Genomic DNA, 16174 nt, shown 5'->3' on the forward strand with positions numbered 1-16174 from the left:
AATCTTCCAAACTTTTGTCTCCAGTGTCTTGTGGTAGAGTAGTGATTCTCAACTAGAGTGTCGTAGCACCCTGGGGTGCCTTGAGATCCTTCCAAGGGTGCCCCAAGGTACCACTCAACTTCAGTAGTATTAGGTGTACAAACATGATTCATAAAATAAAACCAGAGTTTTTAAATAGGAATTCATAATGTTAAAAACATTCTGACTTGTTGTGGTCTTTCTTAGCTCTTTGCAGCAGACAACTTGCTCCATTATTTCTCTGTAGTCAGAAAATGAGTGAAAACTAGAAGTTGGACTCCTCTGAGGGATGCCTTGAGTCTAAAAAGGTTGAGAACCAATGTGGTAGAGAATTCCTCAAATTAACTATGCAATGTGAAAATAGTATTCCCTTTTATCGGCTTTAAATCTTCTTCTCTTCAAGTTCATGGACTGTTACCTGGTCCTTAAATTATGAGGAAGTAAAAACAGGAGCACCCTACCCATATTTTGCTGGTCATTATTTTCTCCATCTCTATCCTAAATCTGTCTAAATCAAGCTAACAGTTCTAATCTGTCCAGTCTCTCTTCATGTGGAAGTTTTTCCATGCCTCAGATTTCATCATCTGAATACCCTCTCTATTGTTAATACCCTTTTGAGGTAGGGTAACCATAACTGAACACAGCATTGTAGGTGAAATAATGCCTTTGCCTTGAATAATAACATAAAAATTTTAATATGGCTCCAACTGGTTCCTTATGCATCTTAATATTGTTTCTCTGCTGAACTTTTTTATTGCAATAGGGCTCAGTATTTAACTGAGCTAATTTTTATGTTGATAAATGCCCTAAACCAGTGGCTCTCAACCTTTTTAGAGTCAAAGACACCCCTCCCTTGACTCGAGGCACCCTTCCGTAACTTTTGTGAATTGAGTGGTCGCACCCCGTTTCTAGAACCAATTGATTTTATTATTGTGCTTGCCTCCTTGCTGAGGGGCTAGGCAGTGGCAGTTGGAGACAGCCAGGCAGGAAGAGCCTGAGCCTGTCCTTATTAGCTTATCTAATCATACCTGGAGCCTCAGTCATCCCTTATCTGCTTATCTCCTCACATTCCTGGAGCACCCCTCAAAGGATCTCAGGTCACCCTGGCTGAGAATCAGTACCATAAACTGATCATGTGTGATATACCTTTGTCTCAATGGTGTCTCCTTTGACATTTAAAAGCAACCCACGATCTACCATGTGTGCCCACCCCCCTACTCCCCCTGCAGGTGGGGAGGGAACGGGGGGGGCACAGATCGAGGCAGAGGGAGAAAAAGTTATTTGGGGGCAAGCCACCCCAGCAGGTAAGTCTGTGAGGGAAGGAGGTATTGGCGGGTGGGGAGGCAGGGCAGATCGATCCTTACTTTCTCCTTTACTGCTCATCCTTCACCGTGGCTGTGCAGGGTCTGCCCCTTCACCCTGGCTGTGCAGGGTCTGCCCTGGCTATGCAGGGCCTGCCCCTGCTCCAGCCCCCCTCCCTCCCTCTCTCATTGCTGCTGCAGCTGCCAGTGCTGCCTAGCATTTGGGGGGACCACGTTCCTCCCCATATGTGCAGGCTTGGCTTTGCACTACATGACCAGCTTCAGCACGTGCATCCAGCCACTGGGATGAGCCTCATCCCTTGCCCACCCAGCAGTGGGACTTTCATGGTGTTGGGGGGGACTTTCATGGTGTTGGGCTGCTCCCGGGCAGGCTGCAGCTGGGTTCAGGGAGCAAAGCCCAGCCCACAACTGCAGCTGCCTCCACCTCACACAGATGGGGGGACACGTGGGTCCCAGGGCCTCCACTGGGTTCACAGAGTGGCAGGAACCACCCTGTGCCCCTGGACAAGTCACCCGGGCTCGATCCTCCCACCACTCGCCTAGTTGGCTGGGGCCCCACCCTGCGTCTGCCTCTGCAGTACTGTCCCTGACTGCAGGGGTCTCAATCTGGCCCCCACCCCTTCCCGCCCCTACGGACTGACCTGCTGGGCTACAGGTTGGGCATGCACGTGCATACACATGCACTCGGTCGTCCACCCCAGCCTTGGATCAATTCCAAGAGGCTCCAAGATCCACCGGTCGATCGAGATCCACTGGTTAGTGACCACTGAGTTAGAGCCATCTTACTCAGACTTAATCTTTAGCATAATCCTTAATACAGGGTTATATTTTGCAAAGCATTGATTCAGAAAAGGAATTGGGGGGTGTTGCAGAGCACTGAAGTGCCCTGCTCCTATAAAGAGTTACAGGTGCCGGTTGTTGGGGCAACTGCAGTTTGGTCAGCTGACCAGAAGTGGGCAGGGCCTGGCTTATACAAACAGCCTAGGCTGAGGCCAAGCAGGTAGTTCCCTGTTAACATCCAGGGGTGAAGGAGTGCTGCTGGAGCAAGCAGTGTAGAGAAGTTTGATGGCCTGAGCAGCTTTGGCTTGAGGATACTGGGTGGAGAAAGCCCTGGTAGGGAATGGAATGATGATTAGCCAAGTGGCTTACAGATTGCGTTTTAGCCAGGAGGCTTATGTTATTGCTTTTGTTTCATAGATTTCATAGACATCAGGGCGGGAAGTTACACCGGAGGACTGGGTGAGGCTAATAGGGGTTGGAGGAGGCCTCATAGGGGCTCCACAGCAGTGTGGGGACCCTGGTGCCAGAGAGGGCACTGCATTTTAGAGTTGCACTGACCCCAGCCCTGAGAAGGGGCACAGTGCATTGGGGCCAGGTAAGATCGAGGCCACCTGAGCTCCACAGGGGTGGTAGACCTGAGGAGGGAGTGCACTGACCCCAGCCCTGAGAAGGGGCACAGTGCATTGGGGGCCAGGCATGGCTATGGCCACCTGAGCCCCAAGCGTGAGAGAAGCCCCAGTGTGGGCAAGTGCGAGAGGAACCCCAGGGAGGGCGCACAGGCAGGGAGCTCCAGGGAGGGGATTCAGGGGCCAGGCATGGCTACGGCCACTTGAGCCCTGATTGTGAGGCAGAGCCTCAGCGCGGGCGGGATCTAGAGAGAGAGCCCCAGTGGGGCACGGCCGCGAGAGAGGCCAGAGAGCGGCCGCGGGGAACGCGGGCAACTCTGAGAAGAGAGAGGCCAGGGAGCGTCCGCGGGGAGTGTGGGCAATTGAGATGAGCCCAGAGGGCGTCCGAGGGGACGTGGGCTATAGCGAGGCAAGCAAAGGGCTGCTGTGAGGGTGCGGTAATGGATTTGCCTGGACAACGGCCGGTACATCTGCGAGGCTTGGGGCGTGGTATCAGGGGTGGTAGGAGCCACGCGTAGCCCTTAAGGCTTTAGCACACAGAGACAGCTAAAATGGGGCACAGATTGGGATACATCCAGGGTACTGTGTCCAAGGGGTCAAAAAAGCAGCCTCCCGTAACACTAATACCATCAAAGATGTGGCAGGCGAGAACGAGGGTGCATTGACACCAACTTGGCATGGTAGGGAGTGCTAGGAAAGATCACGGCTGCTCCTAGGTCCCCACCCCATGACAGGGGGGTTAGGATAGATAAACAACTGAATGTGTCTGGGCAATGTCCAAGAGAGTGCATGTGATCTTTGGTTGCCTGCAGGAGACTATCTAATAGGAGGTGTCAGTGCCAGCATGTACAAGGTGACATATCAAGAAGCATAGTAAATTAGTCTGCCCTGAGCTAGGAGCAGCTGTGGCCAACTGGATACTAGTAACAGTCTGTCTAGTTTAAAGCCAACTAGGTCTCCTTGCACGGTGCTGAAGATGGTTCTGTAACTCAATTGTAAACATGCCCATAGTGACATTGTGGCTGGAATACTCTGTCTAAAGTCCCTGCCACACATTACCTATATTATGCAATTAACTGTTTAATCATGCAATTAATTTAGACCAGACATGCGTACAAAGTCATTATCATGTAATTAACTGGCTAGTCATGCAGTAAATATAGACTGGCCACACATGCAAAGTAGTTATCATGCCATCAAAATGGCCACCGAGCTATTAAAAGATCTACCCAGCTGCAAAATTAGTGCTTGAAAATGTGTAGCAAATTTATAGCTGGTTTCTATCCAATATTAATTTGAACATGTACTTAGCGCCCTACCACATTGCCCATACTTGAAAAGAATATTGACATTTTGGGATAAAAAACTGGATCTAAGGTCTAGAAAATCTACTTTACAGTGAAAGTTTAAAGGAGGTTCACTGGTTTAGTTTCCCCAAGAGAAAATTAGGAGGTAAGATGATCAGTCTCTAAGTTCTTATACAAGAAAGATATTTTGACAATAAAAGGTTCTTTAATTTAGTAGATGAAGGCAAGGCATAACAAAATCCATTGCATGAAAATTTGTGCTGCGCACTGTCTGAAGACAGACATTGGATTTCCCTTGGGGCAAAGCCTTTTATCTGGGATCCACTGCCATGCATTAAGTACATGTAAAGTATCCAAATTAACACTTTGGGCTGAGGCAATAATGGCTAATTCTAGTTAACCAGTATTCAAGCTGCAGTTGTAAAGACCATTTTTCCCTCATTCCCCCGACATGCACCTGTTTTAATGCGAGTCAAACCTGGGATAGTCAGCTCAGGATTAAACACGATGTCTGTTTTTAGCTTTTCAGACTACAAGCAAGAAGAAACAGGTGTTCAGCAGAGAGAGTAAATAACAACCTATTAATTTGTATGATAGTTTATTCATCATGGGAACTGCTTTCAATCAAGATTAGCTGTCTTTCTGAAAGAGGTGCTATAACCTGGCCAGGTTGATCGTTTCAACAAAGTTTTGACTTGTCTGACAAACCAAAAAGGATGAGGTTGCAGTAGTTAGGCCATACAATTATTAGGGCCTGGATAAGAGGTTTAGCAGTGTGCACAGAGAGGACAGGATGGATGTTGTGGAAGAAGAAACAGCAAGATTTATACTCTGTATGCTTCCCACTGCTGAAAATTGTGAGGAACAGTGGGCATGCCATTCCAAGGCCTTAAATAACCCTATGGCTGCTAGACTCCCAAGCCACATGGCGGTTTTTTTTCTCAATTTGCAATTTTTTCAGGGTCTCACCGGAGGAAGCAGGTTGACATTCTGGCTCTTAAGTCTCCTGAAGGATGTGTCGGTGTGTTTTCAATACCTTTCAGAAGAGGGCTTACATTATAACATGACAGTTGCTGACTGTAAGTTCCTACACAAGGGGAATATTTTGACAATAGAAGGTTCTTTAACGTAGCAGATGAAGGCATGACAAAATCCAGTGTGTGAAAGCTGGTGTTAGATGCTTTCAGGCTACAAACAGAGTATATTTGTTTCCTAACACCTGACCTGCAAGTAGCAGTTGGGTCCTCTGGGCCAGGACAGATATTGTGTAACACTAGTAAAACCAGTCTGGTTGTATGAGCGTAGTGCAATGGTAAATTTGGCACCATCTGTATTATCTTGAGTTTCCATCATGTATAATTAAGCTGAATCAAAAAGTTTATGAGTACAAGCATATGGTTTCATTTTTATGCATGCTTTGTCTCTGAAATTCATAGTTGCAGAGCGCTTATTAGTATGGTTTAATCGAGCACTATTACCCGGTGCATAATTAAACTTAGAAAATATATACAACAAAAAAAAAAGAAAAAGAAATACTATAAAAGTATCTTGTCAGAGGGAGTCATAGGAAAGTACATATAAAAGGAAAGGACAGCAAGAAGTAGTATACAGTATGGTGTGAAACATTTAATAAATTTAGGATGTGAGATCGGTGTTGTGAACCTAAAATAAAAATTGTTTAAATATGCAAATTTGTCATTGGACTTTGTTACTGTAATTTTAGCCTCTTAGATTAGACATAAATTGTTTGCCTAAACATTAAGCTGATCTAAAAGCAAAACTGGTGGGATGTTTTAAAAGTCTGTAGGTTTTATGGGTCTTGAAGATAGACTCTGGCTCATGGTGTATCTAAACTCTGTACTTTTAAATTTTATTTTAGTGCAGCTAGCAAAATGAAAGCCTTGTAATCTGATGCTAGTTTAAGTGAATGCCCTATTGCAGAAGGAGGAAAGAATGAATAGCAAGCAGCAAGCTCTGTCAGAATACTAACGCTGGGAGGAAGAATCTAGTCTAGCATGGGAGTTCATGTAACCATGTAAGAGATGCTGAAATCAGTAGTCTAAAGCCACTAATCAAAAAGTATAATTGTCTTGTGACGTTTCTGGTTGGGAAAGCATGTGCTATATTAATGAATGGCCGAAAAGGTTTCTGAAAATATTTATTCAGCAGTACAGTCATTATCAGGTAAGATAAGAATGTGATGTTATAGTATATTTTTGGAAAATTAGTATTACAAAATCTGTGATAGCAGGAATTTGACTTGGTGGTCAGTGTTGTAGCATTAATACAAAAAACTTGTTTTATGTTTCAAATGCAAAGATCCTATTTAGGTATGAAGAGTTTTTCCCATGGAATATACTGTCCCTTGCTCAGGAATTTGGGACTATGCTCTGACTATTTGGTAACAGACTTAGAATGATACAATTGTATTTTCAGGTTGACTTCCTAATTGACAATGAAGCAGAGAAGGATTATCTTTATGATGTGCTGCGGATGTACCACCAGTAAGTTCTAACTTCCTACTTCTCAAAGCTGCTATAGCACCACTGCATTGTTTATTTAAAGATGAAACAGTCAAAAAATTAATTAAACAGTAAATCTAAGGATAGTCAATAGAAAATTAGCTGAAGTACTAGTTCTTAGTTGTATTTAACAAAGTCCTGTAGGTTTTAACACACAAATAACTGGATGTTTAAGTTTGAGTATAGCATTAGCATTAGTTTGTTCTTGGAGACTTACAAAGTATGAAATTAATGAAAACTTCATGGATCATAAAGTGAAAAAAATCATGTGCATAATAGACCCTTCATTAGGAAAAAAACTGTAGTATGCTTGGAAATAGTAGTGATTTTACTGGCATTATTTAACTAGTCAGCTTGCTTGTTATGTTTAATTCCTCATTCTTACAGATTTTTCCACTTTAGGAAAGGTAGTGTATTTACTCAAATCTATGAACACCCCCCCCCACACACAACAACATGGAGGGGGGCAGTGAGGGGAAGAGCCTTGTTTTAGATTCAAGTTCTGGCCTGGTGGGCCAAGCCACTGCTCAGGCCCCAGCACTAGACATGGAGATGAAGCCAGAGGTGAGCTGCCACCTGTCTTGGACCCAGGTGGCTTGTGTGGATGGGGCGCACAGCAGGATGTCTAGGGGGTGGGGGATGCACGGGAGACCCACAGTGTGAAGCTTGGTGGGGAGTGTGGGGAAGACCACCCAGCCTGCCTACCCCCCACCTCTGCCACTTACCTCTGGCTCAGCTGGGCCTGGGGGCTGCCACCACTGCTTCTGCCTAGTGGGCTGTGCTAGAGCCAAGGCCAGGGCTACCACTGTTCACTGCCTACAAGCTGGAACCAGAGCTGGACGAAGAGCTGCACAGAAGGTAAGTGGTGGGGGCAGGGGAGTAGATGGGGAGGGGAGGGCAGGTGGCACAGGGACAGGCACAGAAACGGGGAGGAAGGGGAATGGGGACAGATGATAGGGGATCAGGGACAGGCACTGGGGGCAAGGGGTAGGGTAGGTAGGCGGTAAGGGGTAAATGGAGGGGGCAGGCACAGTCACAAGCACAGGCATGGTCCCTACCACCACTGTTTTCCCCACCCTAGCAGATGGGGTTGGGGAAATTGAATACAGCCTTCCAGTAATTAGACTTCCTACATGGAATATCATAAGCTTAAATGATAAGAATCATTTTATTTTACAATTATTTTATTATAATAAACATAATTTTCCATGTACGGAATCTAATTATTGGGGGTCATCTTAAATTCAAAGTTTTCTTGGATTTAGGTAAATATTGTATTTTAAACTGTCTCAGCAGAAAAGCACTTAATGCATTTGAATGGAAATCTGCCTTGCACACTTCTGCATTTTATGACATTGTGACAAAAAGATCAGTGGTGAGTTGTTAGGTCAGGTACCAGCTCCATGTGTTTTGATGTTAATCAATGGTGTGACATTGGATTTATACCAGTGCAGTGGTAGATAGAATCTGAGCTACTGTTTCTTAAGGAAGATGAGAATATTTTTTCCACTCTTCATAGACAGGTGACTCTAGACATTGTTTCTGTTCATATCTTAATTAATAGCATGTTAGTGAATTGAAATGGAGACCCTTCCATGTGGTCTTTGTACTGAGATATAGTTTTGTATGCACTCAGCTGCATATCTGATAGGATTTCACTCAGGCCTAATTGCTTCTCTGTTCATAAAGCTTTGCCTGTTACTTGTGAAATTGGGAGGAATCAGTGGTTGTTAATTATTTAAAACTTTCCTACAGTTACAAAATTAACAGATACTTCAAACATTGACTTTTCCCTCAAGTTCAAAAGTTGTTCTGCATTTTAAATAAATTATCGAACATTGCTACTGAGGTTTACTGGCTGATCATAATTTAAAAAAGAGAGAATTTTTTAGGGGAAAAAAAACTCATGCCATAGCCAGAAGTTAAAATCCATTAAACCATATTTTCAAGTTGGTTTGAATATTTGGGAATCTTACCTCATTTTGAAGTGTATTTAATTGCTGTTAATGTTAACTGGCTATAAGTAAAGAAAAGTAAAATGCCAGGAAACCTAAATGCTATGATGACAAGCACCTTACAAAGAATAGGCAAATACTATGGTACAAATTCTGCTGTCCATTTCACTAGAGTAATTTATTTTGCACTAATGGAATCATTCTAGTTTTTGTTTCATAAGACAAAAAACACAATATGGCCCCATAAATATATCCCAGAGTTGATAAAAGCAGTATCAAGAACTGTTAGGCATGAAAATCCCCAGGGTCCATTCACAATAATTTTGGTTTATATGGTTTATCATCTTTTTAAATTTCACTTTGCAGCATAAGTTGAAATAAGCCAGAAAATGCAAATAAAATCTAGCTCTAACTTGGAGCAGCATGTATCTTTTGGATCAAAACTATAAATCTGTCCTCTGAATCCAGGAAAAGGAAGACATTTACTCAAAACCTGGCCCAGATTTACTCAGAAATTTTTCAAATGTGGGAAGAATTTCAGGCAGTTACCAAAACCCAGTAGACAGGTTTCCCTTGTTTTTGAATGTTATAACCAGAAAATAGTACAGATCCACTTTTGGGACCTCTGTGATGGTTTTAGACTCCTTGTAAAACCGCTACAGAGGAAGAAGGTTTTAGACTCCTTGTAAAACCACTACAGATTAAACACTCATATAGAACATGATGTAGTTCATTTGATTTTGAAAACTATCCATTACAAATTCTGTGTAGACACAGAGATGATAACTACTGTACCTCACTTGTCTTTGGTCAACATTAAAAATGTTTTTAGCAAGTCACATATGCAATAGAACTGGTTTCTATACTAGTGTGTATAAGTTACAAACAAAACATCATTGTAGTGAGTGTTGTTCACCCAGTCCTGTGCTTTTGATGTATTTTTTAGATCCATGGATCTTCCAGTGCTGGTGGGGGACCTAAAGCTTGTGATAAATGAACCAAATAGATTGCCTCTTTTTGATGCCATCCGTCCTCTTATCCCATTAAAACACCAGGTGGAATATGATCAGTTAACACCAAAACGGTCAAGGTAAGGGAGTTTAGAATATAACAGATCATTTCTTGTGAACGCAGACAAGAATTGCTTATTGATAAGCAATCAGTTCAGTTGTTTGGAGGAATATGAATATTTATATTCAGTATAAAACTGGGATCAGTATTTTAGTTATCAGTATTTCATTTGTCAAGAACTGCAGTTTTGGTTTGACTGAAATTATTCATCACATGTTACAAAAGAGCTGTAAAGGGGGAAAACAATAAAAGAAGTGTTTAATTTTTTTATTGTAGAATAACAATTTTATTTTCAAATTTGAATTCTAAATAGCAAAAGACAGTAAAATAAATATGAGGCCACAATGCTTCATTCCTATAAAACAAAATATTTCAGTCAGCTAGCAAACTGAAAAAGCAAGTCAGTCACACAGGTCTAGTCATATGTGTGCCATTGCAAACAGTTAACATTGTTCTAGATATTCTTTTAGGGAATAAACTCTAGGGAATGGACGCATAGCAAACTTACTGTGTAGTAAATGGACTATTTGCAGTAAAAGTGAAGTAGACACATCACACAGCATTAATACAGAGCCTACTGTACAGTAGCATCTCATAGCAGAAACTGAGTCATGATGCTTCTGCACAGTCCTGGGCTACTGCACAGTCAGCGTCACAAAAAAGCCATTCATCAGTGCTACTGCGCAGTAACTGGGGTTACTGCATAGTCATTTAGTACTTATTTATACAAGTACTAAATGACTGTGTAGTAATGACTGCAGTCAGCATCTCCTGTAGATGCTACTAGTAGCTCTTTCTTCTCCAGAGTAAAGTTACCCCACAAAAAAATTCTAGCAAGTGACCCCTAGATATGGTTATTAAGTTGTACATTTTGTGTATTCTCTCCTTTCAACAGTTTCATCTGGAGTTAACCCTTTCCTCCATGCAAATTGGTTCTCTTTCTATTTAGTGCCAAAATGTTGTAATAGCATCTATGGAAGGAAACTAGCTTTGGAAAGTTAGTCATGTGTTCACTTCTTACTATGGGGTAAAATTACTGCAGAAAAAAATTGGATTAAGTTACTCCATAACAATTGGTTTGTTTGGCCACACTATCTAAGTGTAGCTTTAGTAGTCTTTTCTTTCTCAAAACCAAGTATGATGAGTGAAAAATATTTAAACCATAAAAATGAAAATTCACTTGTCACAACTTATTATTCAATTCAATGCTATGAAAAATTCCCCTTTTGCAGAAAGCTGAAGGAAGTGAGACTGGATCGTTTGCATCCTGAAGGGCTTGGAATAAGTGTGCGAGGAGGACTGGAATTTACCTGTGGGCTCTTTATCTCTCAGTTAGTTAAAGGTGGACAAGCAGACAACGTTGGACTTCAGGTGAGAAAACAAATTCTTGGACGTGCCACTGTAGAAAGGCCTCTTATCATGGTTTTAGGAAAAAATCTAATGAGAAATGTTCTTTAATCTTCTTAGGCAGATATCACTGAATTACTTGTGCCCTGTAAATCTTTTCCTTTTAATCAAGTACAGGAAAGTTGGCAAATCAAGCAGTGCTTCTAGAACTGTTTTTCCACCATTTAAGGAGACAAACAAAAAATTATTTTTTTGTGTTTGGCATATGTCTGTTCTGAAGACTGGCATAAAAGGACTACTTGAAGCACTAGTATTCACTTTATGCCAAATGACATGAAATATAAAGTGTGTACAAAGAACTTCTCCTCCAACCAGAATGAAGAGCTTTGTGAGTGGCTAAAGCCTGATATATGCAGGTCATAGCATACAGAGAATAATAAAAATGTAAATTCCACCAATTGTATTCACTTGATTCCAAGATGAGGGTTTTTCCTCATTTTAACATGGTGGGGAGGAAGAGCCTCATCTTGGAATTAAGTATGAAAGCGGGGGTGGGGATGGGACAGGCAGCTTCTGCAGCTCTGGCTCTACCCCCAGCCTTGGGTCAAGGCCAGACCCAGAGCAGCTGCCTATCCCTTCTCTCCCTCCCCCTGCCCCCGCCTCTGCACCCCCTGCTCTCACCCCATCTTCCATGCCATTTCTGCCCCACTGCAGTCTCGGGTGGGGGGGGGGGTGTTCTGCATGCACCCCTCCTAACTTACCTTTGCACTGGCAGGCTCCATCCCTGCTCCAGCCTGGGGCTAGAGCTTGGCCCCTGCTCAGCCCCATAGCAGTGGTGCCAGCTCCACGCTTCCACTACAGGGCTGGGCTGGGGCTATGCTCTGTGTCCCAGGCTAGAACAGGGGTAGAGCCTGCCAGTGCTAAAATGAGGGTAAGAGGGGAAGGCGGGGGTTGTAAGAGAGGCAGAGGTGGGGGTGGAGACAGGGAAACAAGGGAAAGGTCCAAGGCTGTGGGCAGGCAGAAACAACACAGGAGAGAGGGGGAGGGGAAGGGGGGAGGGCAGGGGAATGGGGTTCAGGGAGGCAGAGGCTATGGTAGGAGAAACACAAGGAGGAAGTAAATTGGGGGACAGGTGGCAGGGGGCAAGTGGCCTGGCCCCCCTGCCTACCCATACCCCCACCTCCTCACCCTGTTTGCCCCATCACCTGCCCTACCACATGCTTCCCACCACTTTCCCCATCACTTACTGCCTCTCCCCCCACCTGCCCCCCCACCTGCTTATTTACCACTACTTTCCATGCTGCAATGGCAGTGGGGATTGATTTAAGATGATTCTCTATGTGGAAATTATAACAATTTTATAAATTTACTATGTATCAGATTTTCCATTTTCCAGTGGATTATTGGAGGGTTGTCTTGGATTTGGGTAAATACCATAATAAGGAAATAATTTTTAAGTATAATTATATTTTATGGTAGATTGCATCGAGTATTTGTGCCTAAAAGTAACCACCACAATGGACTGTCCCACAGTATTGAAAAGAGGTGCCATTGGACTGTACTGGAAACAACTAATGGGAATGAACAGAAATGAATTAATGGTGATTGTGTTAAACTGCCCTGAAAGGACTTTCTGTATAATCCATGGGCATAACAGTTAGTTTCTGCTCCATAGGTTACAGCGGTTAGCAGCAATGACTGAGCCTGTGGTGGGGGCTGTCATTATATTTGCACCTCTCCCTGTTAAACAGCACCCAGGGCTGGTGCCCTGTTTCCCTTCCCCTAGGTATGCTACTGCCTTCAGCCATGGTGCTGCTAATCATTTTTTTGCTTTGTACTTTGTTTCAAATAATAAGTTAGTTTAGTGAAGTTCTTCAGTCAGCTGAAACCTTAACCTTGGAAGTTGTTCTTGGACCATCCAGGACTGTTAAGGTGACAACACACTTGCATGGTGACAATGCTGGTGGGAAGGACCGAGATGGCATCACCTGATATTTGCTGGCCGTGGCATTCTGTGCCGATAAATTAGGCTAAAGGAAGCTGACTGGAACTCTGAGCAGTTGTGCTAATCATACCATAGTTCAAAACTTTATTTGTGTTTCCCAGCCAAAGACAAAATATGAACAAAGAGGGAAAATCCCAGAGGTTTTTATGGTGAATTTGTTAGACTTGGTTTTATGTATTAATGAACAGATGGTGCTTTTGGCTAATCTGTCTGGCTTGCGTTTGTTGATATGTGGTGTTAAGGATCAGCTTGAGGTGCCTTCATAATAGGCGGTACTAGACACTTTCTAAAACCAAGTGAATACAGAGAGTTGACAGGCAACTCATTGTTCTAAATTGCTGTCTCATGGTAAAGCCAACTGCTCCTGAAATTTCACCCATCTGCATTATTTCACTAAATCTCTACGCATTTTCTAACCTGAAAATGCAGTCTGAGAAAGGTATAATGATCTTTTATCATAACATCAGTTTTTGACCCTGCTTTTTTTATTTCAATTCATTTTGCATGATGATTATTCATTGAAACGGTTTCTGTATTACTTAAGATGCTTGATTAATCAGGGCATTACATGGAAACATTTGTAGTCTTGACCTTTTTCCTTCAATTTTTCAATTTTTTTGAATGGAGAGCATTTAGTCCTTTCATGCATTAATGTATTTCATCCCTCTCTTGTGCTGCTTTCTCAGATAGTCATATCTATGGGGATTCTGTTGAGTACAAAGGGTTTGAGATTAGCATGAATAAAGAATATACAAGGCTGGAAATTTGAAACACATTTGATACGATTATGCATCTCGATCACTGTGCAAATTCTTTTTCTTGAAATGTAAAAGCAAACGAAAGATATTATCTCATTCCATGCCCTTCAAGTCTTTTTCAGTCTCTTACTTTATTAGCCCTAATAAAGTCGCTTTGCGCCTTTTAAACAAGCTCTGTCACTCTTTTGCATGCACTTTACGTTCACTTTTTACACTAAGGCCCAAATCCTGTTTTGACTAAGTCATTTAAATATGACTTATCAGGTCTAAATATGGACATGTGAGAGGCATTTCGTTTCTCTTAAACTTACTATTTTAGATTCTGTTTCTATTTGTGCAGCTAGTCTTGCCCTTCCAGGCATGCTCAAAAGAAATGGACTAGTGCCACTTAGGTTTTGTGGCAGTGCTATTCCATCTGGGAAGGTATTTAAGTCTGTAAATCCTGGGAATTTGGTCAGAGGAACACAAAGGTGAGGAACCCCCATTATTTAGCCCAGCAGTCTAGCCAGTGGCTAACAACCTTTTCAGGTTGCAGGCCAGAATGACCCAGCACAGATTAGAGGTGGGCAGATGTTAGGACCTGACTGCTGCCATTTCTTCCCACGGTAGCATGCCACAGCTGAAGGTCCCCTGCTGACAAGTGCCCTTGAAGCCCCATACCTGTGGGCTGGATCAAATGACCCGCAGGCTTTAGGGTACTAACACCTACTTAGGTTAGAGGTCTAAAGAGTAGGAAACCCACATTTTAACCTTTCTTCCCCATCAGTGGGCTTTGAATCTATGTCTCTCACTTCCCAGCAAAGTGTATTAATCACCATGCAGTCGGCTAGGCAATCCAGAAGTGCTGCTCATCAGCCCTTCTGTTAAAGCTGACCCACAGGGCAGACAAGGGGGGAAGTTACGTATAGCTTGAAGGAGACCAAGTTGGATGGAGGGTGGCTCAATGAAATGGGCACTGCACTGGAAGGCTAGCGGATCCTGGATTCTGAGACCTGTTCCCAGGGCTCTTTCTGTATTTCTCACAGCTTTGCCTTTTTATAGTTTCCTGGACGTTAGTTAGTGGAAGAAAGAGCATGCTGCAAGCAGTTGCCTGAGAAACATTCTCTGGGTCCTTGTTCTTGGATGTCGCAAGTTCTACTGAAAGAAGCCGTTCAGTTTATTGGCATTTCATCCCTTCAACTTTCTTGGGCTGGCTGTCCCTGAAGTAGCTGCTTGTAACCATATGGAGCTATAGAGGTAGATGGAGAACAGAAGAGCTTCAATTACACTTACTCAGTTTCTGCCAGGTGTCTCAGGAATGATGTAGATTTGACATGGTTTTAATGTATTTATAAATATAGCTGGCAGCTGAGCACTGCATATGATACAAAGAATAATCACTATTGTTTATATACTACTACTATATCTGCACTGTACTACTGGAAAGAAAAATAACTTTGGGCCTTGAAAGAAATATCAGGGCACAATTTTTTATAACAGTTTCTAGTTAACCATAGATCACAAGCAGGAGGAGAGAAAGATTTGAATATGTGATGGATATACACCAGTGTAAATAAGAACCGGACAGATGACATAACCCTCCATATTGGTATAACTTGCATAGATCTTCTGTAGCAATGCTATAGGAAATATCAAGAGTTATACAACCTTAGTACAAGTCTTGGGTGTCCACAGTTATCCCAGGGTAGACACTTGCTGTAAACCAAAGCCATCGAAATCATCTGGCCTGAGGGGCATGGGGCCAGTCTGCAGACAAAGTTGAGCCTTCTATGTGCTGAATCCAGTTTGCAGGGCCACACCGGTGCAGGGGCCACATACAGCATGTACCCTGGACTGGCCTGTTCATAGTATTTGCAGCATGTGCACCAGCTGCAGCCTTGCATGCCATATGTAGCACATGTTGGCCCCAGCCTTGTGCGTGACCGTGCTTGGGGCCGGTCTGGAGCTTGTGCTACACACAGCGTGCAGCAGTGGTATGGGGTGTGTACTGCATGTGGCACTTGCTTTGAACCAGCCCTGTGATCTGGGATGTGGGGCTGGTCTCTGGACCTTAGTCAGAGTGGGCCTGGATCCAGCTTGCAGGGCCAGTCCAATGCAGGTGCTGCATGCAGTTCATGCCCCAGACTGGCTCTGTGCCATGTACAGTCAACATCAAATAGGCTCCATGCACTGTATGCACTGATTAGGGCCAGAGCCAGCAAATGCTACATGTGGAGGCAGCACTGTAGGCTGAATGATATCACTCTGCTTGCTGGATCTTTGACCCCCTTGTTGTAGACAAACAAGTTTTTATCCATTATCTAGTAGCAAGGTATTATAATAGCATCAACTGCCAACAGCTATCCTTGGGTAGCTGCTAATCTGTCCATACCGGGTCCCAGTGTAATTTTTCATCAGCCCATGAAACTGATGTGATTTACAACAGTTTAAATGTGTTACGTGTCCAGGCCCTCAGTGATTGGG

The 16174-nt window shown here is 43.3% G+C and overlaps 1 protein-coding gene across 1 annotated transcript in view; it reads left to right on the forward strand.

Annotated features, from left to right (window-relative positions):
- The window catches only part of USH1C (USH1 protein network component harmonin), a 94508-nt gene that overhangs the window by 2681 nt on the left and 75653 nt on the right, over positions 1 to 16174 (forward strand). Inside the window, exons 2-4 of the mRNA XM_090032570.1 lie at positions 6490 to 6557; positions 9477 to 9620; positions 10834 to 10972. Coding sequence (XP_089888696.1) covers positions 6490 to 6557; positions 9477 to 9620; positions 10834 to 10972 — 351 coding nt within the window. The remainder of the gene's footprint in view (positions 1 to 6489; positions 6558 to 9476; positions 9621 to 10833; positions 10973 to 16174) is intronic.

The sequence above is a fragment of the Crocodylus siamensis genome, chromosome 2 (assembly GCF_052110815.1).
Source record: "Crocodylus siamensis isolate JL-2025a chromosome 2, ASM5211081v1, whole genome shotgun sequence".
Taxonomy (NCBI): Eukaryota; Metazoa; Chordata; order Crocodylia; family Crocodylidae; genus Crocodylus; species Crocodylus siamensis.